The sequence below is a fragment of the Xylocopa sonorina genome, chromosome 15 (assembly GCF_050948175.1).
Source record: "Xylocopa sonorina isolate GNS202 chromosome 15, iyXylSono1_principal, whole genome shotgun sequence".
Lineage (NCBI taxonomy): Eukaryota > Metazoa > Arthropoda > Insecta > Hymenoptera > Apidae > Xylocopa > Xylocopa sonorina.
Window position 1 is genome coordinate 6301858 of NC_135207.1, and position 27535 is coordinate 6329392.

A 27535-nucleotide genomic window follows, 5' to 3' on the forward strand; every position below is an offset into this window, starting at 1 on the left:
ACACTGCAATTTTCACACTTTACTAGAGATAATAATACGAGATTTTGATTACAACCGATTATGGGCTTCTGCTGGATCTTATTGCAAATAGATACAACCCTGCTGGTCGAAAAAAAAATGCCCAATGGGAAGACCACCGGATGATCATTTATCGTGCCATGCTTTCGCCGCGTATTTTAAGAACGTGTATGTTTCTGTACAAAAGGAATTAAACATTGAAATACCAAATGCGATAAACACGTGTGTAATTTATTAAAAAAAATATATCACCAACTATATAAGTTATCAAAGATCCTTCAAAGTGAAGTATCTGCTCTATGAAGATTTTTTCTAAAGTTCTTGTATTTTCTTTATGAAGCTGAATATATCATCAGCCAACAGTGTGGGCTCCTCAAAGGCAGCGAAATGACCACCACGTGGCATAATGTTGTAGTGTATTATGTTAGGGTATCTATTTCTAAGCAGACTTTGAGGTTGACTGAATATTTCCTTAGGAAAGATAGCACAACCTGTAGGCACTTCTACTGGCAATCTGAAAGAAATTGTATAAACATTTTGAATATATATTGAAGAAATTTATAGATCAGTGAACTGGAAAAAACTTACTGTTCGATTTTCAAGGCTCTGTATGTTGAACTAAGGTTTTCAGCATAAAGTCTAATGCTTGTAGTACTGCTGTTAGTGATCCAGTATATCATTAGATTATCTAGAAGTTCATTAAAGGTAAACTTCCCTACCATATTATCATTATTACTTTCTTTGAATGTTGAGTATGTGCTTGCAACAAATTTTTCTAGAATGTATGCTGCCAAACCATCGGGTGAAGCAGTTAATGCAACTCCTAAAGAATAATATCTTGTAAATGTTACAAATTTTCATTCATACATGTATTATGCATTGTGCATACAATTTAAATGATACCTAGAGTGTCTGGCTTTGTTGCTTGTATGTGAAAGTAACCAAATTCGTTTAGTAGAAGCGATATATGTTTGCTTATAGGAAGGAACAACGAATAATTCTCATGTACTCCAATTAATGATGGAAAGTAGGTACCAATACCCAACCAGATGAAGTTACTTAATGTCATACTGTTACACATGTTGAGGTGTAAACCACGTACTCTAGAAATAAAATGACTTGTATAGTGTTAGTCACACGTATAGTGACTTATATTCTTATTGTATTTTTGCAGAGATAAATTGTTAAAATTACAAACTTCTCTGGGAAAAGAGCAGCCATATTGGCAGCAACAACAGATCCCCAATCACCTCCTTGAACGTAAAACCTTTTGAAGCCAACTCTTTGCATCAGATTTTTGAGTATAACTGAGATCTGAACAAAAAGTTTTTATGAAATAAAAGTCGTTATTGCTACTGATATATGAATACAAAAGATAAAGTATAACCTGGGCAGAAGCCATGCCTGGTCGCACAGCTCCTTCTGAAAATCCATAACCAGGAAGTGATGGTGCAATAACTTCAAATACAAAGCTTTGATTAGGCCTTGGTGTTGTCAGCATGGGTATAATTTTCTGGAATTCCACAATGGATCCAGGCCATCCGTGTAATAACAGCAAAGGTAGTACTTTTAAGTTCTTGTCCTTTGGCAAATTTGTTGGCTTAATATGATAGAAATGTATGTCCAAACCTAAAATTAAAAATTTTTCGCATTTATTTTCGTACATTTTATCGCCTGTAAAAGAAGTTGCTCCGTTACCTTGAATATTCGTGATATACTGAGGATACTTGTTCAGTAAAGCTTGTCTCTCTGACCAGTTGTATTTGTCTTTCCAGTAGTCAAGTATCGTATTGAGAAATTTTGACGAAATTCCGTAAGTCCATGCGGCATTTTCCAATGGTTCTGTATATGATCTTCTATGTGCAAGACGATACTTTAAATCGTCTAGAACCTAAAAAAATAATAGGTAATTTTTAGAAAATGGTAATTGAAAATTAAACTTTAAAAGACACTTTTATTTTATATTTACCGTGGGCGATACATTAATTTTAAAAGGCCGTATTTCGGTAGACGCCTTCTCATTTTTATTCGATCCCCAATTTGTCTCTGGTAAAGTCGGAACTTCAAGTTTGCTCGTCGAACTGCATAAATTTAGCGTAGAATTGATAAATTTACTTATTACATGAATCAACGAAAGATGATTATATATTTTTTTATGCCAAGGTTGAAGTCCGATCGATCTATCGTATCTTTAAAAAAGTTATATTTGTGACCTCATTTTAATCGGTAAACTTTTTATCGCAAACATATTTAATCGATATTACAAGTCACGAAATTTTATAATTCTATAAATTATATGTATTTTACAATTTAGAGTTTGTACACATGGTGATTTGATGCAATATTTCGTTGCCTTATAAGTGTGTCTAATTCCTGTATTTCTCTATTTTTTGTGTCAATATAACGCGTTATTATGATATAACGCACAAGGCGTTTACAATAGCCGATACAATACACGATAAGAACGATAACTTTTGTTTAGAAGTATACATGTATTAAGTCGTTTTCTGAGCGACGTTTCTGTTCAATGTTTCATTCAACATTTTTGTACAACCGCATCATGTTCATATTTTCAAAAAATTTATGTTTTAATTAGTTACCCGCTAAACGAGTAGGTTTGGCAGGTAGCTTTCAAGTTTTAATCATACTTTAACCGTACGCGTCGTATTAGAACGAATTCGTAATGATTTTAAGTAAAAAATTATTGCGTAACATTGACACTCTAATATTCAATCTTTTTCAATATAATATCTTATGTTATTATATGCTGAAAATATTCTGTTATTGAAGAAATTGACAAATACTTTTAATTCAACTTGTCGTTCTAAGTTTGAAGCAATAGTGCGATTTGATAATACAGTTTTCTTCTATAACGTGGTTAATTTACTTTGTATTTTATTAAAATTTTGTTCTCGGAACAATGTGTTCCACTGAAATCGTATTAAGCTAAACACAGTCATGCAAAAGTGATGTTCAGCATACATTTATACAGAAAGAAATATATACACTCACTTCTTTATAAGACGTTGGTTTTATTTATTAAACGATCGTTTAAATGGAAAATGTAAGTGTTAAAACGGAGAACGATGTTCTACAAGTAATCTATTAACAAAATGCAATTTTAATATTGTGTCTTTGGTATTTTATCATTTGTAATTTCTTAATTTCAATTACTTTGTAGCATTCACGAATTTACCTTAAAAAAAGAGCAATTCCCGTGGCGCAAAGTGCCAATATCGCTGTCGTTATCCACATTTTGCACTACTAGATTAATTTAGATCATTGAAGAATATCTGAAATCGTGGAACGTGCGTGTTGTCGTTGGACAGTGTGATTTAAAAAAAAAAAAGAATGATTGGTATAAAGTACCTATATACCTATCTCGTAGAGTGAGGGAAGTTCAGCGCCTGCACCATCTAGTGGTCAAGTACAAATAACATATATACTTAGCGTGATATGTGGATGTGTTGGTATCAAGATATTTTTCCGTTTCAAACGTTACGTAGTTTTCTTTTCTAGATAAAAGTGGGAAACTTACATTTCACTTTGTATTATCTGTAGAAGTGTTAGCGTTAGTGTTCTCGAAAATTTACTTTTCGCAAGAAGATGGAGAGGTCTGTAATTCAAGGAGAGGAAATTAATATTTCTTATAGGAAGAGGAGCATTTTCCGATGATTCAGTGGGTGTGTATCTTGATTGCTATTTTTAATTTTAAATGAGATCGGTACATTTCCTTCTATCGATGATAGAAAATGATACGCGCAATTCAGATGCTGTTTTCGAAGTAAAAACAAAAGATTTTCAAATATTTCTACTGAGATAAATGAATAGTTAAACGTTGGAGCAACTTGAAAATTCGAAACATGAACCGGAAGTTGGCTCGTGTAAACGTTCGTTATTGAAGTTCGTATAAAATGTAATTGATCTCGTCACAAGGGAAGATCTGATTCAAAGTCAACTATGTAGTATTAAAAGAAATAATTTTATTTGATTTATAATTAGGTCGAAAAATAATTACAGTTGCATTACATAAAACATATCGACAACTAAAGATCATACATTTAGTACTATTCTAACGGATACGAAAAACTTTTTCAAATACATCTATCATTACGACCTGCCTGACAATTACTATTAGATTCTTCTCGTACAATCATTACGAAAACTGTTTTAATACTTCTGACTAATTGTATCTAAAGCTCGCGTCTAATGGTAGCTCGGTATGTTTCAATAAAAATTATTCGGAAGCGATCTTTGGCAACTTTGAATAATTTGAACAAGTACTATTGATATTATTTCTAATTGACTATTAAACATGTACACGTTATTACCATTTTAATTCTTGTTCCGATCTCATCATATATGTATGTATATATAATGTCCCACGAATGTACTTAATGCATTTACATCTCAATTTTTCAGAATCACGTTGTATATGTACAGCATAAATGTTATTAAATATTCTGAAATATGTGGTCGATAATTTTTCACGGTGGATACAAGAAAATAACAAGGATCTTTTTAATTTAGCTTTCCTTTGTATATCACACGTCGCGCATATAGTCCTGGTTATCCGTACGGAAAAAAATGTAATTCGGGTATCGTAATTCTCGAGACTGTGGAGTTCGCGTTGTATTTGCATTCGAACACATTCGTTTCCGATCGACCGTACAAAAATCGCTAAAACGCCAGGTATCTAAAAATTAATCTAACACCTTGGCATTCGGAAGTGTTTTATACAAATATTTTTTTCAATAATTACTATAAAGCACCATCGATACACAGGGAAAGAATCCTTAACGATTAGTTACCCTTATGTGGATGTATAAAAACAATTGTATACGTTTAATTCAATTGAGATTTCAATGGAAGAATAAGAAGCATACGTGTATATACCATTATGAATCGTTTTAGTGATTCCGTTAAAAAAATCTATGAGAACGTGAAATTTTCTAAACACAACATACACCATACTTCATGGATCAAGGATTAAAACATTTCTGCGTATAACAATAACAATGTTTGATTCTATATATCAGAGATCTAATTTCGCGTAATCATAAAGGAGATAAAATTATAAAATGTGTTCTATTAGAAAAACGCTAACGGTAGCGAAACATTTTTTTGGCATAAACGGGATCATGATTTGATTGAGTGTAGAAGACAATTCTATCTATAGCACACATCAAATATCCATAATTTCAAACATTTCTTATCACTTTAGTCATATTTTGGCTATATGACGAAATATATATAGTGTCTCGTACAACTCTTAACAGTATACATTGTTTTAAATATGCGCTCTAATCACCAGGTACTAGTTAATATTTGCAACAGAAAAAAGATGTATCTCTTGGTTTGAATATAATACAATTTTCTCTAGGGGGAAAAACTGAGTACCCTTTGGAAAAAACTTATGTTTAAGTTTACGTTATACGAAAATATATATAAATTACTGGGTATGATAATGATAAATAATTATCATTCTGTTCCGTAATATCATTTTCTCTTAAATTAAGATTAAGAATATCAAAATTTAAATTATTTTATGTCATGTTACTTATTTTAAACTACGGGAATTCTTTCTATTAGTAGACAATTGTGTTTTTGATTTTTTGATAAATTATCTATGGCATTCCTTTTTTAAATATTTAACCAAACTTTCAAATACTTATATGTTAAAAAACAGACACTGAAACAATCTTATTATTTCAGTGCTTAATGACACGTCTTCCGTTAAACTACCAGAATGTATTAAGTTATGAGATTTATTTACATAAATCTATGATCTCGTTTGTCATGTCCAAAAGGTATGTTTATACTCTCTCTCTCTCTCTCTCTCTCTATATATATATATATATATATATATATATATATATATATATATATATATATATATATGTGTGTGTATATATATATATATATATACATATAGAAAAAAACGAGAGACCATGTTCGAAGAACATTTTAGAAGACGTTTATCCTTACAGTCTTTTAGACTATAACACTTATACTGCTTCTTAAATGAGCAAAGTCTAACTATCTGCATTACTTGCTGATGTAATACAAATTAAGGCGTATAAAATCAATAACTAATTGTTAATAAATTATAGAAACAACCAAATCATTCAGTTTTGCGTGATACGATTAAATCGTCACTAACTATAAAGCTTAAACTAAAAACTAGTCACGCGTTATTAACAAGCGGAAAGTCAAAAGGCACCATGTTCCCCAATATCTTAGAAATACTTGATTGCACTTTAAAAAATTAATTAATCAAAATACATTTAATGCTCGCTACGATAACAAAATAACATGGAAAATGAACTGCAGATCACTAAACAAGTCTTCGATATTACATTTTTAAGTAAAAAATAAAATTTAACACTTTGGGGACTAAAGTATCAATGGAAAAGTTTCTAAATCGGTTCTTATGAATTACGTTTTCTTTCTTAAAGAATGCAAAAGCGTTTCACGCTATAATAGAGAAATCTGAGAGCTTTCATATAGTAAAACTTTAACACTTACTCTAGAGAGAAATCTCGATCGGTAGATAGTAAAAGAGATCGAGGCTAGTTGGAACGATCAAAATTTTTTAACAATTTATGGTTGATAGTTGTAAATGAATAATAACAGATCCATGGCCTAATTTGTTACATTTAAGACTAGAAGAAGTCCTTCATGCAGAACGTTTAAGACGATAATGCAAGGCCCAAACGAGCGAATGCCATTTCCTTTCGCAATCGTGTAATTTCCCAATAAACATCGTGAACTGTAATAACAATGATATTTTCTTCAAGCAAAGCTTCGGATAAGATAGAGACGAGAATAATTTGGACTTACCTGAGCTTTTGACAAGGCCACGCTCAATATAACGAAGGTAATTTAAAAAATCGCAAACTGCTATTATCTATATTAGAAAATATATACGTTTTTTATATTAAATATTTCATAATTGATAATAAATTATTTATAGATATAAATTCCGTGGAAACTTACTCGATTGCGACAGATTTGTGATATGCTGTACCACTGGTTTTCTTGATCCCCGAATCTCATCCGATAGTAACATTGGCGCGGTGCTTCGAGCAGTACGCACTTTCTAAAAAGAGCAAAGCAGAGGAGGGAAGTGGTATTATTTTCTTAGTGGTTAGAAAATTCTGAATATAATCGCTCCTATATATTAAAATACGTAATTTACTTTGGAAAAGTGAATTTAGTTTTGTCGCTGATCGCTTCGATAAAGATGATGCCATCAAGAACGGCTTGTCTAACTTTTGTACCCAATTCTTTGTTAGGGAAATCAAGGCAAAGATCGATGTCTTCTTTAAAGATTCTACCAACGAAAGGATCACCTTTGTCCATACACGGATTAGCTTTCCATTTAAGGAACTCCGTATGCACTCTAGGATCAACTTCGAGGCCGAAATCTTTAAATTCTTTGTCTTTCTCCTTCTCTGTGTCTTTCTTCCAATCTCTCTCTAAACTCTCCCGATCCGACGGTAGAGATGGCCTTTGTTCTTTTAACGGTGAATCCGGAGGAGAACTCTCTCGACCGTATTTTAGATTGAAATGCGACGGTGACCTAGATGCAAAATTATCTACGATTAAATTAGAATACCGGTTCCAGTTATCGATATATTTTATATCTAAATGTGTTAGGTGTTTCACCTAACTTTATCCAAGCTTTATCTTAACTACAAAACTGGACCCATCATACTCTGAAAGTCGAAGTATAATGACAAAACTATTGTTACCGTATACTAGCTTCTACAGAATTATGCAACTGTTGTAGTTTCAATGAAATTGTGATTACAACGCAAACGTGTTAGGTGAAATTATATGAATTAAATGGCGTCTTACCTTCGATGTTTCCTCGCGAAGAGACCTTGCTGACTATCCTCGCTGTTTGGACGACTTTTCGTATCGATTTGCGGATGTAGATGAAAATTTGGCTTAGCCGGCGTTGAAGTTAATACTAACGTTTTCAAAGCTGCTACTTCGGCGGCTAGAACTTCTGATTTCATACGGCTTTCCTCCAACAAACGTTCTGCTGTAGCTTGCCGTATATTTGCTTCTCGTACCATGTTATGCGCCTCCTGGTTTAATACATAAAACATTTCATTTCATTTCTTACGAGTTCTTATTTAACATATTAACAATTAATACTACATATTTGTAAAACTTACTTGAAAGAGACTGGCAGTGAGTTCTTCCAATTCAGCTTCAACATCTTGCTTGATTCTTGAAAGTCTTGTGACCTCCTCGTCCCTTAATTTTAGCTCCTCGTGTGCTTTCTTAAGTTCATCTTGTAATTTTGCTACAGCATGCTCCTTTACTTCGGCTATGGCTTTACCCCATTGTAATGTGGTTGGCGAGGGCGGTTCCTTTTCATCAGAGTTCTAAAAATAATAATCGGATAAACATTACAATAAAGTATAAACGATTGATAGTAATATACCACTGCTCGCAAATATTTGTTAAATCAGGTAATACTTGTGAGCATGAGTTACCGTATATTGAATTAAGAGGAAATTACTTGAGAATCTTTTGTGTATAATAATGTTTTGGAGGAGTTGTTGCAGGAATTGATCTTTGCTGAATCATTAATGGGATTTTTATCATTTATTTCAGCATCCTCCTCGTTGAATGTAATGGATAATGGCTTGATACAGTGATTTTGATTTTGAAATGGTTTATGTTCATTCTCGTTCAACCTTGCCAGAGTGTCACAGGATTTTGCGACTTTTTTTTCTTCCATAATTGGTGAATTTCAATATCGCAATAGAACATTGTGGAGCTTTCTGGTACACGTAAATACAGGAGCGGTCTTGGTCGAACTGGAACTAAACGGATCAATCATTAAGTAAAAGCAGTAAGTTTTCTAGCTTAAAATAATTTTCTCCTACAAGATTATTCCTCAAAGTATTCCTGTAACCGGCAAGAAATGGCTCTAAAATAAATGTAGTTATGTTACACAACAGAGAACATACGTTGCTATCTGGATCTAAAAAAAGAAATAGTGCTGCAAATAGTTTCGATCACGCATCTACTCTACTACAGAAGTAAGTTTCAAGCCACTCTGATATTTTCAATAATAATAGTTCAATCGAATTTAACGATAAATTTTTAAAAAATATCAAACTTCCATTAATATTTTGCAAGATAAGATATCACAGGACTTTAACTAAAGTTTTACTAAATGTTATATATTCTTAAGAAAGTTAAAAATAAACGATCTCTTCTCCCACGCGAAAAACAGATTCATCTGATAGTTAAAAAAAAAAAAAGATTTGATCATTCAAACAGTGCACATCGACTTGGACGATTAGAGTTGAACCGTAATTACTTGAATCAATTGAAAGTTACAAAGGTAATTCTGTCCAGCAGTTCTCATAACGGAACAGCTTAATTAATAGTAATTTATCTCGGTAATTATAAAGGTAGAAGCAGGAATGGTTCCGTTGATTAAACACTTTTTTCTCTCTAATTCGTGTTTAATTCGATCGTTTCAGCGTGTCGTAAAGAAGAGAGAATTGAGTGAACAGCATCCGGCAGCGGTGGCAGATAGAAAAATGGAATTCTAGGAAACGCGGATCCGCGCGTATCGATCCGAAGTGTTGCTGCGCTGTTGCTCTAACGCTTCCCAGCATCCACCTACAACTTACCCGTGAACCTCTCTTTACGCAACTCTCCTGCCATTAGTGGGACTGACGGGAATCATAAAACGGTGTATATATCGGTAAGAAAAAGCGGAAACGAAAGAGGGACCCTTTACCCGCAATATGTCAACTTGGCGTGAACGTGTAACAATAGAAAACACCCATCGCCTTAACGCGACCCGCAACACGGCCCGACTAAGGAGGCCGTCGCACAGCCAACAGTGAACTTTCAAGCGCCACAGGTTACCCACTGCTAAACGCTCGTACTACCTCGTACCAGCTCGTACTTGTGCTCCGTAGATTATGAAGTCATTGAAGTTCACGCGCGTCTCGAATTAGGCGAGGAGAAAAAATTACGAAACCCTGAGAATCGCGTCCGTGGCGCGCGCGTGAACCTGAATTTTCACCGAAACGAACCACGCGTGCATGATTTCGCATCGCGGATAGCGTTCCCGCTACCTTTTCTTTTTTTCTTTTCCTTTTTTTCCACCCGTAATTAGAGTTAAAGTGATTTCAATTGCGCTCAATGCCGCTGGAATTCACACTGTAATTCTGTTCTCACGGCCCCGTTTCGCGTTATTTCTATTACAGGAGTTTCGATCATTTCTCGATTCAGTGCTACGGAATTTTTCGAATATTACGGAGAACTTTACGAGGCGCGGCGGTACCTTGATTTTTTCCAGCGATCGATGGTAATTTCGATGTCTAGTGACTTGACGATCCCGCTCCGTCTCTCCATCAATGGCACTTCATGCTCTCTTCTTTACCGTTATGAGGCGTCTGCTGTAGCCTTTGATACCTCTCGTGCGTGACTGTCCTGGTGTTGATGTTCCCCTCTGTGTCTCTACATGCGATAGCATGTTCGCAAGCGGCGGCGGAGGATGTTCGGAATCGTGTTCGATAAGTTCAATCTGAATCAATTGTTTCGCTGATTATTTACACATGTCAACAATGGATATCGATAGTGAGTATTACTTTACATGGAATCCTTATTAACAGTTAATTAAGATAATTATAGAAATAAGCGTGATGTCGCTGGAATTAATATATCTTGAAAAGCATATAAAAATCACGTGTTATTGCTAATCTAATGCTCGATGTAATGTTGTAGTTCTTTTGGTAAATGATATAATGCGTTATGTAACGCGTGAATCTCAATTTGATAATAGGATTAATTAAAAAGAAGAAACGGGTCAAGCGTGATGGCAACCTTCAGCAATTGGCTGAGATTGCTAAAGAGCTTGGCGATACATATTACGAGATGGACAAGTACAAAGAAGCTTTGCGGGAGTATACGGAACAATTGGAAGTCTGCAGTATCTTAGAGGATAAATTAAATATTGCCGTGGCTCACAGAATGATCGGAGAGATGCATGTAAATCTTTGCTCCTATGAGGAAGCATTGAAGCATCAGAATCTTTATTTGGGTTTGTGTTTAGAAATAATATAGTTTGTGTTTAGAATCTTATGTCATATATATAATATAATACAGAGCTATATATTTCTATAGTGCTATAAAACATTGTAGCGCGCTAATGAAATTCTTTATTTATACATAAACATCGCCGAACGATAAGAAAAATATTTTTCTGTTCTGTAGCAGGAGCCAAGGAGATAGCAAACACTTTAGAGAAACAAAGAGCTTATGCAACTTTAGGTAGAACATACTTTTGCTGGGCTGAAAGCTTGCCTGAAAAATCTGAAAGTAGGATCGATGTTCTCACTAGTGCGAGAAAAGCATACACGAAGAGTATACATCTTTGTAATAAGTACTACAATTTTTTTTGGTTCATATAATGTCAGTCTTCTGTAGGATATTATAAATAGAATGACTGTGATTAGGCTGTGTTTAGGCTAGAAAATACTGATATCACCTTAAAAGAATTAATTACAATGAGAGCACGGCTGCTATTGAATCTGGGCTTGGTATTGGAAGCTGAAAGGAAACATCAAGAAGCTATTGATTTGATGGAAAAAGCCGCCGATTTATTCATAACGCATAATTTGCGAGAAGATTTCTTTAGAACGCAAATTGCTCTTGGTGGAGTTTGTGATCGAAATTGTGATTACGATTCTGCATTGAAATATTTTGATATTGCTGCTGAAACCGACAGTCCGTTAAGAACGGAGGCACTACTCTTTCAAGCAGAATTACTCTTGAAAATTGAAAGATGGCGTGAATCGCGGAAAATATTAGTGTCCCTTTACACTAGACCTTCTTTACCACCAAATTTGAAACATCAAGTAGAGCGGTGTCTTAGGATAGGTATGATTTGCAAATATGTATTTTTTTTTTCCTATATTAATTTATTGAAACATCATCTAAACAATTTTACTCCTCCGATTATCTTATTATTTATTCTTCTACATTGAAAGTATTCTAAATGATACAGTATCGTTCTGACTTAAGAAATAATAGAATAAAAACGGAAACGGTGTTGTATATTCTTGCAGTTGCAACATTACACGCAACTGAAGACGCTCTAAGTATAGAAGAAAGCACTGACGGTACGTTGAAACTTTACGAAACCCTTGGGGACGCAGCGGTGGCTGCGAATTGTTTCGAAAAAGCCATAAGTTATTATAGAAAAATGCTCGAGTGTGCGGAGGAGATTAACAGCGATCGCATAGGAGCAGCTTTATTGAGTTTGGCGCAAACTTTAAAAGACGTTGGACGGTATAACGAAGCGTTAGATTTTGCTCGCAAAGAATTTGAATTATGCACAGATCCACGCGAAATCTGTAGATCGGGGTTGTTCCTGGCAGATCTGCTGATAACTACGAAAGCGAGTAATGAGAAGATTGAAGAATCATACGATATAGCCTTGAAGAACGCGAAAGCTTGCCGTGATGTTTTTTTGGAGGCAAGCGTCTTGAAAGACCGCTTAAATTATTTGGAAAATTCCGGTAGAACGGAAGAGGTGAATGCGCTTAAAGAAAAATTAAACGCGTTGAAGGAGTTATCTACCGGTACGGATTCGGTTAGCGAAAGTGATTCGGAAGAGAATAATATCGGTGCTGACATCTGTTTAGATGATCTCTCTGATGTAGAAGCAGAGTTGGAGTTTAAGAAAAGATGTAGAAGTAGAAAACGAACAAAGAATAACACAATGGCCGTAAAAAGGAACGAAAAAGGTGAAACGCAGCTTCACGTTGCTTGTATTAACGGAAATATTGAGGCCGTGGAGAAATTGTTAGAATCTGGTCACACGACAAATATTAGGGATCATTTCGGCTGGACTCCTCTTCATGAAGCTGCTAATCATGGTCACATAGAAATAGCAAAGTTATTGTTGAAACACGGCGCTAACATAGATGATCCTGGAAGTTTGATGTGTCAGGGAGTCACTCCGCTTCACGATGCGGCTTCTTGCGGTAATTTTGCCATGATAAGGTTCTTAATCGAGCACGGAGCGAATGTTCTTCTTAAAACGGACGAAGGTGACACCGTGCTCGATTGCTTGGAGCAATGGCGAGATCGCGTTGATTCTTTATCTTCTGATGATCAAGCAGGCTACGATGAGATACATGAACTGTTGTGCGATAGGATTCCAGCAGATGATAGGAGAAACTCGAAGCACTCTCATAAAACACCGTGTAGCTCCAAAGCTCGTAACACGGAAGGAAATTCTACCGCGAAAAGGATTTCTGCGAGTGAAGATTATAAGAGAACTATAGCTAGCTTAATGCACAGGAGTGATCCAATTGGAATATCTTTGTCTCGTAGCAAACGGAACGCGAAACCACTGTTAAACAGTGAGGAGATGCTTTCTGACGATTGGTTGGAGGATGATATCAATGAAAGTTTTCGTAATAGGTGTCCTGACGAACAATCCACTTCGATGACGAAAAGGAAGTCGAGTAACGACGATGTTGATCCCGGCAAATATTTAAAACGACAGAAGACGAGTTACCAGAATCCGGAAGTAATAGATAAAGAACCTGCTATGGTGATGGAACAAGATAGTAACGATAGTTGCAATTCTGAAATAATGCAGGTTTTCAAGGAACGGAAGAATCAGAAAAGAAAACAACAAATGTCTTTGTTATCGATTGGATTTAGTAAAAGTACAATTTCGCGTACTCCATCGCCTGCAACACCATCTTGCGTAGAACCTGAGTCAGAAGAAATCGATGCCACGAAATCTGTTATACTTAATATATCGGTGGATGGAAAAGTATTTAAAACACAGGTGGAATTTTCGAATACGATGAAACCGTTGGTGCAAGATATTGTAAGTGACATTGAAAGCAAATTTTATAATAATTGTGGATGCAAAGTGAAATTAGAATTGAGGGCTATGAACGGTATTGCGATTAATTCCAATAACGTGTTTACGATATTGAATGAAGGAGATATTATCAAAAATTTCGTGTGCGAGATTATCGAATTAGATACCCCACCTATCGTTGAACGATACGGAACGATTTGCAAAAATTATAACATAGGCAAGTATATTCTATATGTAATTATAGTACGTAGATCATTTTTATTATATTACAATAATTGATTATATCAATGATATTTACTTGTTAATACGTTTTAGACGTTCGAGAGTGCACATTAAAGTGTTTAAGAACGTGTGAGAACACTTTCATTTTACGTCTAAAACATGATGTCAAAAGGATGGAGCTTATATCTTTATTGAAAACTGTGGAGTATCAGAAGAACATTCAGATACTAGATTTATCTGATAGTATATTGTACGCGATCGGAGACGTTTTAAATGATTGTATTTTAAAATTATCGACTCTGCAAGAACTTTGCCTTCAAGGATGTGACATAAACTCTAACTGCTTAAGTAATATAGAGAAATTTCCGCCTGAACTGAAGGTTTTGAATCTCAGTTATAATCCGCTTGGATCGACGAGCAAAGAAATACTGTGCAAACTTCTCGCTCCTTTAACACAGCTACGGACATTGAATTTACGATACTGCCAGTTGCGTACTTTCCCTTCTGTTTCCAACAAGAATAACCTGATTAATTTAGACGTGTCTGACAATAAATTCAACGATGGTGGACTCTGTACCGTTGTGCAGAGGCAATTGCTTAATTTGAACTTATCAAACACTATTTCTAGCGGTTTTAATTTCGTTAAAAATATAATTAACAAGCCAAACTTTTCGTTTATAAACGTTGAGTGCTTGGAGCTTGCTTTTTGTGAGTTGACCGATATCGATGTTGAAAATGTACTGTCACATACATCGAATCTTTCGAGATTCTTACTCAGGGGAAATAGAAATGTTGGCATACGGTCTCTGAATATGTTATTGAACTACAAACCAACGTTAAGGTATATCGATGTTAGCGGATGCAAAGATATTTCAGAATTCCCTAACTCTGAAGTATTTATCGAAAAGCCTGAAATTTGTACCTTAATTGTGAGCATGGATGAAAAAATGTGCGAATGTTGGATTGAATTATGGCGGGGGGAGGGTATTGTGAAGAAGTTACCCCATAATCTTACTGTTTTTAAGCCCGTTATAGAGTTTGGAAGTTAAATCTCGATGCGTCTACATACACAGTATTAATATTTTTTTTTCTTTAGCTAAAACATCTTATCTACCATTTTCTTTTTATTTCTAAAGCATTTTTACGTACTTGGACCTGTAAATGTATTTCGATTCTTAAAACAAAATTGGAATACTTTGTTTTCATGTACTAAAATGAAATGTTAACAACGGTAAATTCGAGTAGATTAGGTAACTGTAAAAATGAAAAGAATCATGAATTGCAGGTAATCATGAGGTACTTCGGACTTTATTTTATGTCTTTTGTTTTTCAATTTTTTACACGGTGCCCATAAATAATTAGTTGCAATTTATAATCATCTAAACGATGCAATCTGTTTTTGTTATACACTTTTCTACGTACAAATAAAAGTATTTTAATAATTAAACTTTAAACGTGTGTCACAAACCTTAGCTAACTTTAAGATATCGCAAGTATATATATTATTTCTAAATATATAATGTCACGCGGTACAACTGACATTACAACGCTCTTACTATGACAAAGTTCTCTTGTCGGGATGTATATTTATCTTGTATCTCCCGCTGTAAGAGGTAAGAGAGAGAAAGATATATAAGAAAGCTATAAGAAAGAGTGAGACATATGTTACTTACCTTACTCTAGGACCCGTGGCGCCATCTCTGTAAAAAGTGGTGAAACTGGTCGCTCAGCGTTATCGGCAGCGAAGTGAACTTCTTAAGAACTACTGGCGCCCTCTCTGCGGAGAGTACTGGAACTAATCGTCGATCAGTTGCAGCGCTCGTCCAAGAGATGGCGCTAGTGCTTCGGTAGTTCACTTCGCTGTCGGTACCGCTGTGCGAGCAGTTTGACCACTTTTCACGGAGATGGCGCCACGGGTTCTACAGCAGAGTAGGGATAATCTGTCTCACTCTTTCTTATAGTTTTCATATATATATATATATATATCTTTCTCCCGTGATACTCTGATGCTTTTTGATGTGTATGTGATTTGCTGTGTCGCTGGGACGTTTCGAATGTTTACATAAACATCATTACTTTGGTTTTTAATGATGAATATTTTCAGCATTGTAAGTGACCCAATCTCTAATCATGAGGATTGAAAATTCATCGGATAATTCTAGAACCCGTTTTAATATGGCATAACCAATTCTTTCAGAGGCTGATTTAATAAATTGCATAGAGTAACTGGTATTTGTCACGTATCAACAAAATGTTCGTATACTTGAGCAAAAAGATAGCGATACCGAATAATTTTCGGTTGAATTGCATAGCATGGAATCAGAAGGAAGGGTATATAGCTGTTGGCGGGGAGGACGGCCTTTTGAAGGTGCTCAGAGTAGATTCAAGCGCAAGCGGATCCAGCAGCGGTGGAAAGTCAAGAAATTTAACTGCTGCCAGTAATTTAAGCATGAATCAGACCTTGGAGGGTCACAATGGTCACGTGCAGGTGGTTATTTGGAACGAGCAACACCAGAAACTTACCTCGAGCGATCAAAATGGTGTGATCATAGTTTGGATGTTGTACAAGGGATCTTGGTACGATGAAATGATAAATAACTGTAACAAATCGGTAGTGAAGGGAATGGCGTGGAGTCTAGATGGGCTAAAAATTTGCATAGTCTACGAGGATGGAGCAGTTATTGTTGGCTCAGTTGATGGCAATAGAATTTGGGGAAAGGAATTGAAAAATATAGCTCTTGCTGCTGTACAATGGTCCCCGGATGGGAAGCTATTGTTATTTGGGATAAAAAATGGAGAAGTCCATTTGTACGATAATCAGGGAGTATTCTTAACAAAGTTAAATATGATACCGGTTAGCAGTGGTCAGATTCAGACAATAGTTTCGCTACAATGGTACGACGGTAGGAATGGTTACGTTGGTATAGATATTCCCACTCTAGCGGTTTGCTATAGAAGCGGTAAAATACAGCTTATGAAAGACACAAGCGATGATAATCCAATTGTGATAGAGACTAGCATGACGGTAGCGTGGTGTTGCTGGAATGGCTGCGGGTCTGTATTGGCTGTGACAGGGACAGTACCGCTCTTGGGTAGCGGAGAGGCGAAGGACACGAATGTAATTCAATTCTATACACCATTCGGTAAACACATGAGGACCTTAAAAATTCCTGGCAGAGAGGTCACTTGTTGCGCTTGGGAAGGAGGCTCTCTGAGAGTAGCTCTTTCGGTCGATTCTCATATTTATTTCGCAAATGTACGGTTGGATTACAAATGGACTTATTTTAGTAAGACAGTCGTCTACACGAACGAGAAGATCACGAAAGACGGTATCTGTATCATGTTTTGGAATACGACGAATAACACTTGCTGTACGAAGAACGCAAGGGCATTGATCTCTATAGCTTCGCACGGAGATCACTGTGTTTTGGCAGTAAAAAATGACTTTGCCCATGGATCGGAGCAATACGCGCTCCTGGTATGCAACACGATAGCTACTCCGATAGATACCAAGTTCATAGATTTGGAACCGTTTTGGGTGACCATGACTAATAACGTGGTTGTGGCAGCATCTAAGAATAACTTTTTAGTTTGGAACTATCGTACTCCTCGTAATTCCATGTTATACGCGGGGCGAATCAGGAGGGACAAGATTTACCACATTGACGACACTCCAACAGGCTTGACGGAAGTTATTCAAGATTTAGATAAAGACAAATCCTTTGAGACACCTATTAATACTAAGGCTACCATGGATCCAATTTGTTGCTTATGTGCTACGGACAAGATTCTTCTGATAGGCAGAGAATCAGGAATGATTCAAAGATACTCCTTATCTCAGATAACTCTTACAAACAGGTACAATACATCTTGTAAGCTTAACAGGATTGCAATCAACTGTGATTCGTCTCGAGCGTCTATCATGGACACGAGCGGTGTCTTGACTATGCTAGATTTAGAGACTGATCTCAAGAAAAATATCTCGAAGGATGGAGAACCAGAGGACGAGATAAACAAGTTCGAAAGGAAAGATGTGTGGGCCATGTGCTGGGCACAAGATAATCCTGCGCTATTAGCAATTCTAGAGAAAACGAGGATGTACGTTTTCAGGGAATTCGATCCTGAAGAACCAATATCTTGTTCGGGATATATTTGTTCGTTTCAAGATTTAGAAATACGTTGTGTTTTATTAGATGATCTCATGCAGAAGCCAGAGGATACAAAGAATGAATTAATTGTAGATTTAGAAGTGAAATCGTTGAGGGACACCAGAGAACTGTTAACGAAAGTAGGATTAAAGGAAGCAAATAATTTTATTCAAGATAATCCACATCCAAGATTATGGCGTCTGTTGGCAGAGTCAGCTTTGCAGAAACTGGATCTGGAGACCGCGGAAAATGCTATGGTTCGTTGCACCGATTACTTGGGCATACAGTTCATCAAACGTTTGCAAAACGTGCACAACGATCAGTTGAAGAAGGCCGAAGTGGCTGCGTTTCTTGCCAACTATGACGAAGCAGAAAGATTATACTTAGACATGGACAGAAGGGATCTCGCTATTTCATTGCGTCAGAAATTAGGAGACTACTTTCGAGTGGTGCAACTGATGAAAATGGGCATTGGTGGATCCGACAAACAGATGGAGTACGCTTATAACAAAATTGGCGAGTACTATGCCGAGAGACAGAATTGGGAAGGTGCGAGGGAGTATTATGAAAAAAGCAGGAACCTGGAGAAGCTCGTAGAATGCTACTACAAATTAGAAGACTTCGTGCAACTAGCAGGAGCGATACAGCAGCTACCGGACAAAAGTCCTCTTCTAAAGACGGTAGCAAGAATGTTAGCTTCCGTGGGGATGTGCTCTCAAGCAGTGGTAGCTTATATCAGATACGGGGATGTGAAATTAGCCGTAGATACGTGCGTTCGTCTGAACCATTGGGATCAAGCGGTTGAACTAGCAAAAACGTACAAGATGGCTCAAATAGGTGAACTTTTAAGCAAGTATGCTAATCATTTGTTGTCCAATGGGAAGAGGCTGCAGGCCATAGAGTTATACAAGAAGGCAAACTATAATTTGGAGGCAGCTAAATTACTATTTCAGTTGGCAGAAGAGCAAGCAAAAACCAGGACAAATCCATTGCGTGTGAAGAAGATTTATGTTCTAGCTGCTCTGTTGATCGAGGACCACGTTAACAGCACTCCAGCGACCAAAGGCGGTCGTAGCAACGTTGTAATGGGTTTAACGGAGAACAACGAAGACTCCCGTGTCATAGAGAATGCCTGGAGAGGAGCAGAAGCGTATCACTTCCTGTTGTTAGCCAATAAACAGATATATTCAGGGAATTTTGACGCAGCCATGAAAACGGCTTTGAGACTCAGGGAATACGAGGATATTCTGCAGCTTGAAGACATTTACTGCTTGCTTGCCTTGTCAAGTGCAGTTAATCATGCTTTCGCAGTGTGCTCCAAGGCGTTCATCAAACTGGAGTCCCTAGAGACGATTTCGGAGACGGCCAGGGAGGAATACGAGGATTTAGCCGTGGATATCTTTACCAAGCACAGTCCTCAAGATGTTCGTAATTCTAAGGCAGAGTGCACGAATTGCGAAAGCCTGGTGCCCGACTGGTGCGTCGCGTGCCCCAATTGTACGACTAGGTTCCCTCCCTGTATCATTTCTGGAAAACCACTGATGGATCTCAGCAACGCATGGATCTGCACCGTCTGCAGACACCATGTTGCAACGGAACGTGACGTGATTAATATTAATGCCTGCCCCTTGTGTCACAGCACGGTTACGTACATGTAGCTGATGCGTGTGAGTATGCACCGAGTTTATATCGTCAGGCAAATATTTGTTAGTTACGCTTCAACAAACGTGCTATCGATGAGCTTTAAACTTTTTATGGAAAGAGCATGTTACGCTTTTATTGTTACATACGCTGCTTAAAAGAATTGCTTTTAATTTCCGTTAGAGATGGGGCACTGATATATTAGGTACCTGATTTGAGCAGTGCATCAATACGAATGTATGGTATGTTTTTTATTTTACTTTGGGAGATAGTATTAGATGTATACGAGGCCGCGGCACTTGTTTGCAACTGAAAAGACAAATACTTTCTGATCTCATTTGTAACTTTTTAGTCAGTTAGATGTATATTCCTTAAACGACTGCATTTCTAACTTTATAATAAATTTAGTTTTCAATGTCACATTCCGTCCAGTAATTGAAATATTAACACCGTCCAGTACTACAATGGTACTAATTGTTAATGTTCATGTTCGCATTAATCGTTTGCATTAAATATATTTTAAACTATTTTACACGTTCCTTTATTGAATACTCTCCTAAATAATTGTCCGTTCGAAGGTAAATATGTATAAAGGAAATAAAATAATGGTACATGGTGTACGTACGCATGATCATTGGTTCACCGCGCCAGGAAATTTCAAACCGGCTCTTCTATCCAGATGCCTTTCGAGTATTGCGCATGCGCGCACCCCTGCCGGCACGCGTTCCTTCCACGAGTCGGTCAGTGCGCGTCGACCTCGCGAGAAGGACGTATCGTCGTGGGTTCTTCTTTTCGTTCGCACGTATCTACGCCGTTCTTTTTCGAATTTCGCCTCCTCCCGATCACGGATATCATCGTGGCGCTGTCCGTTTCGAACAGTCGAACGTGCTTACCGAGCCGAGTCGCGATTACGAAGCTACTTATCCGCGAATGTACAGGCATAAGCATCGCGTCCCGCGTATTCGTCGCGTTGTGTATCGTTTCTCGAGTTCGTGAGTGTATCGCGAGTGCTTGCCACGGGAATAATTATGAGTGGTATGCTGCCAATGTTCTGTGTTATCCTGATCCTTAGCATCGGGACGAGCACGGTACGCGCCGGATTGAAATGTGACGCTGTCAGACCGTACTTCGAGTCCCAGGGTTTCCCGACCAGTGACATTCCAAAGGAGGCGATTTCATGTAAGTACTAATGCCAACTTTTTATCTTCTCAACACCGTCAGAGCTTCGATTTCGTACGTATATTCCTTGTATTTCGCTCGCGCTCGGGGTCGCGCGATCATTTTTAAGATGGCGTCGGTTCTGAAAAATTTGAAACTTGGCGGCGTACTTTAAAAGAATGTCATTGGTCGATGTAACAGAAATGGTCGAAGTTGAGATTGTTCGTGTCTAAACCGGTTTTATGGAATGGAATCGCGTTCCAATATTTTTTTACTACTTAATTTCGACCCTTTCATCCGCTGCGTTCATTGGTTGTATATCGTGTGAAAAAAATAATTAATTTTTATCATACATGCGTTGCTTTAACAATGCATACGAAAGTCGATTAATTAACAAATTACTTCAACAAGTAATTAAAGTTAGTTGAACAATATTTTTCGACTGGAACATCGAAAGTATTCAAGTATTCGCATGCATTTCGAGGATTAAAGTGGCTGCGCTCATGATTCATGGTCACTAGAGATTTATGCTACGTTGAAGCTATTTGCAAGGAGACGCGTTCAGCGAAATATTTATTGCCGATGAATTATATGCCATGCTTTCTTGCGTAGGGGTTGCACGTGATGAAAAAAGCAAACAAGGAGACAAATTCTAGGAAGTTCTCACGTCTCGAAACTCAACGCACGTCTTTGAGACAGCCTACCAGTGTATACGTGTATACATACATACATACGCCTGGGGGCGACCGTCGAAAACTGAACGAATAAAATAAACACTCGCATTATACGCTTCGCTTGAACACGTTCTAACATTTCAGCATTTGTTTGTCTTTTAAGCTTGTCGTCGTAGCCATTATTTATTCTCGAAGTGAACGAAAATTGTTGTACGGGGCGTATTTTTATGATCAAATAGTTGAAAGGTTTAATATACAAGTCACTGACCAGGTTAGTGGATAAGATTGTACGTGTTGGTTTAAGCTCGCATGTACGTGTAGCTAGATATCTTGGCTTATCAACCGTACACATTTCGTACCACATATTTCGTAGTACAAACAGCTTGTCTGACTTTATCGGCTGGTGCAATCGAATACGATCAGCTTCAAAAGTATATTTACTTGTGCCGAATAGATAATGAGAAACCATGCGTGCTGTAACACCGTCAGGCGATCAACATTCTTTATACGCAATAGTAGAATAGATATTTGAAAGGTTAGCTTGATATTTTATTTGAAATATATCATGGTGGTATCGACTGTGAGAAAATTCTTGGCACTGTCGGTAAAAACACTTGGGGCGTATACAAGTTTCGAGTGGTTAATAGAATTACCTTAACCGTACGTGTGTCGGTAGAAATGTGCATTTCGTGCAATTTTTTCACGAACCTCTGCACCACGTTCATTCAAGATTACGGCTTGTTCGTAATCTTTATAGTACGTACCTCCTTTCAGTTGACATTTAATTGATTCTCGACTTTTGATTTATGCGTTCACACTTTTGATAGAAAGAAAAAGTATAAAATGAAAGAACGTACGGAGAGAATAATAATTCCGGTGCATCGATAAGTTATCCAAAGAATAATCGATGAATTTAAACACATGTTTCAAAAGTATTTTTAGTTCTTTTGTTATTCATGCGCGTGTGAACATATTTCCTGAGATTTAGAAAGTTGTTTCGACGTGTAAACATTTCTCTTGTAACTTATTTTTAAATCCGTTTGCACGAGGACGTGAAACGTGCATTCCTGTTGGAAACGGCTCGAACCGTTTTACCATTACGAAGTAATTTTATTTCCGTTATTGTTTTTACATAAGCAACAGAGTCGCGTTCATCGGCGAGATGAAAGGAGAGCCGTGTAGGTTTCGCGGTGCAGATAAAGAACCGTGGAAAAGCAGTAAGCAGTAAAGGCAACAAGGGGTACGCAAAGAAGGGCGAAGAAAAGAAGAATTTAAGGCGTTTCGCATTTTATCGCGACAACCATATCAAACGTGCACGTAAACACGTAATACGCCGCATGCGTGGCACGATGTTACGCGAGTTTCGATACGACTTACTTTCTATGGGGTGTAATAACTATTGCGAATTGCGACCGTGATCGTTGCTTTGCTTTTCCTTGGGCGATCAAATTCTGAACGGAAGTAATTGCCTTCCGGTACGAAACAATGGATTCCATGGGTCACCGTGGGGCGTTTTAAAAGAACAATCAATGCGTTCGTAGTATTGCTTCTCATGGGATACTCACGGTCTGTGAATAATAATCGATTGAATGGAAATGGTGGCCTTTGTGAATTGGTTAGAATTTGAAATAGAAATTAGATTAGTTTCAATCTATTTCCCGCGTGCCTTCCCTCGTTCTCCTGGTCCCTGTAGCTTCTTAAGTTTCTTTTGCCTGAAATTCATTCAAAGTAATTCTATACGTCGGATCTTAAAATTAAAACAAAAATTACGTGACGCATACTGTACACATAGAATTTAGGTTTAGATGACGTGGAAGGGATTAGTTAAACAGTGGGCAGAGGTTACTACAGCAGTGATTAAGAGCTGTTGCGCAAAATATTTAAAGAATGACTGATATTCGTACTATCGTTCCAAAGGGGTTTACTATATCTGGTAGTCTAATAAACGTCTCGTTAGAATTTCAAGTTATTATATTTAGCGAGAGCGTACAGAAAATATTCGTAGAGAAATGTTTTTGAAAAGCTTGAAATATCCTCGGGTAGCGTGTTTATTAATTTCCGTAAAGAATGCTTGGAAGGACTCGCGTAACGATGATTTCCAAGCGTTATCAGCCGACGACTTTGTATCAAGGAGATTAATCTGAATCAATGAACACTTCCATTTAATCCGTCCCACGGTTTCGTCGCATTAACGTGATCGTAAAAACCGTGTTTAACAAGTAGTTAATAAATGGACCGTGGATGAAAGCATCCGGGGACCGTTTACACCCTTGACTCCGGAGTTTTTACTTTTACGATCTTCCGTTTTATCTCCCGCCGAATCCCCGTTCCATCGCTTGTCTACCTGCCGCAATATTCTGGCAACGGTCAGCTGTTCGAAGACCCTGCTACCTGAATTTTCTGACTTCTCTGGTTATCTCGCGCTGATAACGAGAACTGAAAAATCGCTAGGTAAATAGAAATATAGCTCGGCCATTGAAAGCAGCGAATACCTTTTTCCAGTCGAAGGCAATTAGAAGGGAAAGTAATTGAAAAGAAAAGGTTCGAAGTAAATAAATCTCCCGTGGCATCGTTCCTCTTGGTTCGTTCGTTCGTTCGTTCGTTATTCACGTCGGTCGTTTCGTTCGGTGTGAAGGATTCCGCGGCTAAAATCGAGGCGAGTCGCAAGAGCCGCAAGAAATCTCATTCGACCAGTTTCTCTGCTCGCAGTGTCGGGGCTGGGTATCACCGTAGACGCTAACAAATGTTCCGCGTGTTGAACACGCCGCGAAGAAGCGCACGCCCTTGGTACCATCCAGGAACCGATTAAGGATCGAGCATCGATGAGATTCCATCGGGAAATAAGCGAAAGAATTAAGCGAAGGTGCCCGAAGAAATACGTGTAACGCGATTTATATCGTCTCGCAAAGAGTTTTCCAAATTTCTTCGTTCAAGTTTTCTTATTCCTCGACTCGTTCGAAGGAGATAGTCGAACAATGGGGTGAAATAGGTCGGAGTCTAAGCGTTTAGGTGTCCATCCAGGACGAAACAGGTGCGTGAACCATCGCTGAACGTTACTTCTGCCCCGAGGGTGTCCTCGTTGGCCACGGAACAGGGCTGGTTGGTCGAGATTATCGAGGAAACGAGCATTACTGGCCACTTTCAGCCTCTACAGGAGGTGGACTCGAGCATCGATAAGTCGACTGGAATTTTCTACCGTCATCCACTTTTCGTTCGTTCCTTGAAAGTCCTTGGGGATACAGTGACTTGGATCGTGCACTTTCTGTATCTTCTCTTCTCTTCTGCCGCTATTATTACTCGCCTGAAACTGGTTCGGAACAATGTTGTTACTCGCAGTAACTCAATCGGTTAGATCCAATTACCAAATCGAATCTCCAGAATTGTTAAAAATTGCTAAAGTTACACGCGCGTGTAGTTTACTCGTCGATTACACAAGTCCCTCGGCCACTTAGGGGATAAAACGCGACGGTAGTCAGGTAGTCGATTCACCTTGTCCGCGTGTGCAAGTGAAACCGATACCAATCGCTATTACGCCGTCCGAACAATTGATTTATGGATCATGCTTTACTGGTTCGTGGCTGATAAACGATACGTTTCTTCATTAAAGGCCCGTGGAACCGGCGCGTACATTAATTGTCGCGTCTTAAAAGGGCCCGGATAGAAGGGGGAGCGACGATTTCGTACGAGCTCGTAATAATTTACCCCTTTCCTTTCCCGGCTTGATTAATCGCCGATCGTTGCGTATTCAATATCGTCGAGACACACCGGTTTCTTCTATCTTAATTGCGCGACGTTTCAATAAACCCTATTTGCATTCTGATCACGTTGTTATAATGCTTACTTTATCCGTCTTTCGCGCTCTGTAATTACAGCTGCAGAATATTATAATCGTTGGAGAATATTGTTAATAAAACGGGCACGATTCTGCATTTTTAAGGTTTGGTTCGGTCGATAAATTGGGAGCCTACGTTATCTACAATTGGAACACATTACTTAGATCGGACTTAAGCCCGACTGAAAGTGTTGATTTCTCAAATTTTAATCCAATTTACACGAAACTTACACTGGCGATCGCTTGAAATTCCACATTTCAATTCAATCCTATCCTATCCAAATACTTGAACGAAACGATACGCGCGCAGGAGGAGTGTTTAAAAGTAATATCGAAATGTAGAGAACAAATAAATTCCGTAGGAAACGAGTTGGAATGGCAGTGAAACTTTTCGCCGTTGAAGTCGAGGAGCGGAATGCGAAACGAGGCCGCGGTGGCAACAATGTAACGAACCGCGGCTATCGTGAGTAAGTTATGACAGGGAACAAGCTCTGGCAGCTTGGAAACTGGCTGAAACACGTCGTCAGCGGCAGCAACAGGGCCGACAGAGTATGGAATGCAGAAAGGAGGCTTTTCATAAAGAGATACGCAGGCCGGCGCTCGTCCACAGGCTTATACCCGGGACCAGCCACCGCTTAATGGTCCCCGTTATAACTTATTACTTTTGAATAACTAACTACGCCCGCCGCGGTTTCCTCGGATAACCTGCTTAGCTTAATCGGAACGACTAGCGTTTTAAACGTCCGAGAAACGCGACACCGTTTAAACCGACCGGTGAAATTGATCGTCTCACAGTTGAAGTCGAGACAAATAAATTAGCGGACGCTCTAATTACGCTTTAAAAAGTGGAGAACGCGTGGAAACAATCGTCTAAGTAATTATCTTCGATTCGACATCCATTCAAATGGAGCAGAAAATATTTAAGGCACAGAGACACGATTCACTTTGGTTGCACAACGAACAAACGCGAATTCGGTGGACCACTTCGTACGGATGACAATTGAAACGGTTCGCTCTGCTTTCTACATTTTGTTGGTCGAGTAAAAAGGATAAAATAAACACTGTATATCTTTGCTTTTAATTTTGCAAATATTCCAATCTCGCCTCCCTCCGATTGTTTGATATTTCAAGGGAAAAATAACTTGGCCCGTTTTACTATCGATTTTTTTAGGCCGCCCAGCCGGTCGTGTTATTCCACCAGAAATTTTTCTGTTTTCAAGGCTCGTGGAGAGCAGGAGGATTCGTGAGGAATTCTAAATATCAGATATTGCGCATCTCCGGCGTATCATCGGATTAGAAATTCTAATATGAAAGTAGAGAAGCGCATAGAGGCCTGGGTCATCCGTTTCATACAAAGATCGTCGGAAGATGCATATGCATCGAGCAGGAAAAAATGGAAAACACGTTTCCAGCCAGAAACGTACAACCTTCGCGCACTCTCGATGCATTACTTATGAAAGCTCGCGGTTTACGAAATAGCTACGTTTCCTTTCCCCAAAAGAGACCGTGTATACACGCTCGTAAACGTAGCATTCTTTTCCCCTTGGTTGTTCTCGTCGACGATCAACGATGCAAGCAGCAGGTAAAGAAGAGCAAAGTGTCGTTTCTCGTCTTCCAAGGGCTTTCCACGTCCTGAACAGAACCCTGAAATCGCTACTTTCTCCCAAGGTCGCCTTTCAGGACGGTTGTAGTAGATCCTCCTTTGTAGATTTTCCGAAAAGCCAGCTTAGATCCGTTCGACAGTCATTCCGACGTCGTTTCGTGTCTTTCAGGCTATTTTTCATTCAGTTTTCGGTTCGAAAGTATTTTAGTCTGTTCTCTTCTTTGGGGGGGAGTGAACCTGCGGAACGAATTAGAGTCACTTAGGTCAGGCTTCTTTCCGTCCTTCGGTTATTGGTCCGAAGAGGGTTGAAAATCCATTCGGAATTCGAGGTGATAAATTTCGAGG

The 27535-nt window shown here is 38.1% G+C and overlaps 5 protein-coding genes across 6 annotated transcripts in view; 3 read left to right on the plus strand and 2 right to left on the minus strand.

The window, feature by feature from the left end:
• Positions 1–281: 281 nt before the first annotated feature.
• LOC143430734 (juvenile hormone epoxide hydrolase 2-like) lies at positions 282–3286 on the minus strand. Its single transcript, XM_076907130.1, has 8 exons — positions 3215–3286; positions 1988–2099; positions 1717–1909; positions 1406–1647; positions 1217–1332; positions 922–1121; positions 607–841; positions 282–532 (listed from the first exon to the last, which is right to left on the minus strand). The coding sequence occupies exons 1-8, from the start codon at positions 3271–3273 to the stop codon at positions 331–333; spliced, it is 1359 nt and encodes a 452-aa protein (XP_076763245.1). The 5' UTR covers positions 3274–3286; the 3' UTR covers positions 282–330.
• Positions 3287–5893: 2607 nt separating this feature from the next.
• Positions 5894–10460, minus strand: LOC143430735 (guanine nucleotide exchange factor for Rab-3A). 2 transcript variants are annotated; one of them, XM_076907132.1, is made up of 8 exons: positions 10349–10460; positions 8558–8864; positions 8208–8420; positions 7882–8117; positions 7220–7603; positions 7018–7120; positions 6862–6928; positions 5894–6790 (listed from the first exon to the last, which is right to left on the minus strand). In XM_076907132.1, the coding sequence occupies exons 2-8, from the start codon at positions 8777–8779 to the stop codon at positions 6711–6713; spliced, it is 1305 nt and encodes a 434-aa protein (XP_076763247.1). In that variant the 5' UTR covers positions 8780–8864; positions 10349–10460; the 3' UTR covers positions 5894–6710. The 2 variants fall into 2 exon arrangements, with proteins under 2 accessions (XP_076763247.1, XP_076763246.1); XM_076907131.1 differs by lacking the exon at positions 10349–10460 and adding an exon at positions 9687–9949.
• Positions 10461–10528: 68 nt separating this feature from the next.
• LOC143430730 (tonsoku-like protein) lies at positions 10529–15243 on the plus strand. Its single transcript, XM_076907125.1, has 6 exons — positions 10529–10644; positions 10850–11107; positions 11281–11449; positions 11534–11946; positions 12135–14129; positions 14228–15243. The coding sequence occupies exons 1-6, from the start codon at positions 10623–10625 to the stop codon at positions 15181–15183; spliced, it is 3813 nt and encodes a 1270-aa protein (XP_076763240.1). The 5' UTR covers positions 10529–10622; the 3' UTR covers positions 15184–15243.
• Positions 15244–16314: 1071 nt separating this feature from the next.
• On the plus strand, positions 16315–20132 carry Oseg4 (intraflagellar transport protein Oseg4). The gene has a single exon (XM_076907180.1). It carries the CDS (start codon positions 16386–16388, stop codon positions 19938–19940), a length of 3555 nt encoding a protein of 1184 aa, XP_076763295.1. The 5' UTR covers positions 16315–16385; the 3' UTR covers positions 19941–20132.
• A 487-nt stretch (positions 20133–20619) lies between these two features.
• Dlp (glypican dally-like) overlaps positions 20620–27535 on the plus strand; it is an 87034-nt gene continuing 80118 nt past the window's right edge. Inside the window, exon 1 of the mRNA XM_076907126.1 lies at positions 20620–21102. Coding sequence (XP_076763241.1) covers positions 20952–21102 — 151 coding nt within the window. The 5' untranslated portion in view covers positions 20620–20951. The remainder of the gene's footprint in view (positions 21103–27535) is intronic.

What these genes read in the sequence shown, in the direction of transcription:
- LOC143430734 (XM_076907130.1), bottom strand. Translation starts at nt 3,273, where the DNA reads ATGTGGATAACGACAGCGATATTGGCACTTTGCGCCACGGGAATTGCT. An exon ending in AACAAAGCCAGACACTCTAG is followed by an intron (nt 842 to 921) that starts GTATCATTTAAA and finishes ATTATTCTTTAG; the next exon opens with GAGTTGCATTAACTGCTTCA. An exon ending in AGAGCCTTGAAAATCGAACA is followed by an intron (nt 533 to 606) that starts GTAAGTTTTTTC and finishes AATTTCTTTCAG; the next exon opens with ATTGCCAGTAGAAGTGCCTA.
- LOC143430735 (XM_076907132.1), bottom strand. Translation starts at nt 8,779, where the DNA reads ATGGAAGAAAAAAAAGTCGCAAAATCCTGTGACACTCTGGCAAGGTTG. An exon ending in ACTAAATTCACTTTTCCAAA is followed by an intron (nt 7,121 to 7,219) that starts GTAAATTACGTA and finishes TGCTCTTTTTAG; the next exon opens with AAAGTGCGTACTGCTCGAAG. An exon ending in CACAAATCTGTCGCAATCGA is followed by an intron (nt 6,929 to 7,017) that starts GTAAGTTTCCAC and finishes TTTCTAATATAG; the next exon opens with ATAATAGCAGTTTGCGATTT.
- LOC143430730 (XM_076907125.1), top strand. Translation starts at nt 10,623, where the DNA reads ATGTCAACAATGGATATCGATA. An exon ending in AGTATACATCTTTGTAATAA is followed by an intron (nt 11,450 to 11,533) that starts GTACTACAATTT and finishes GGCTGTGTTTAG; the next exon opens with GCTAGAAAATACTGATATCA. An exon ending in AGAGCGGTGTCTTAGGATAG is followed by an intron (nt 11,947 to 12,134) that starts GTATGATTTGCA and finishes ATATTCTTGCAG; the next exon opens with TTGCAACATTACACGCAACT.
- Oseg4 (XM_076907180.1), top strand. Translation starts at nt 16,386, where the DNA reads ATGTTCGTATACTTGAGCAAAAAGATAGCGATACCGAATAATTTTCGG.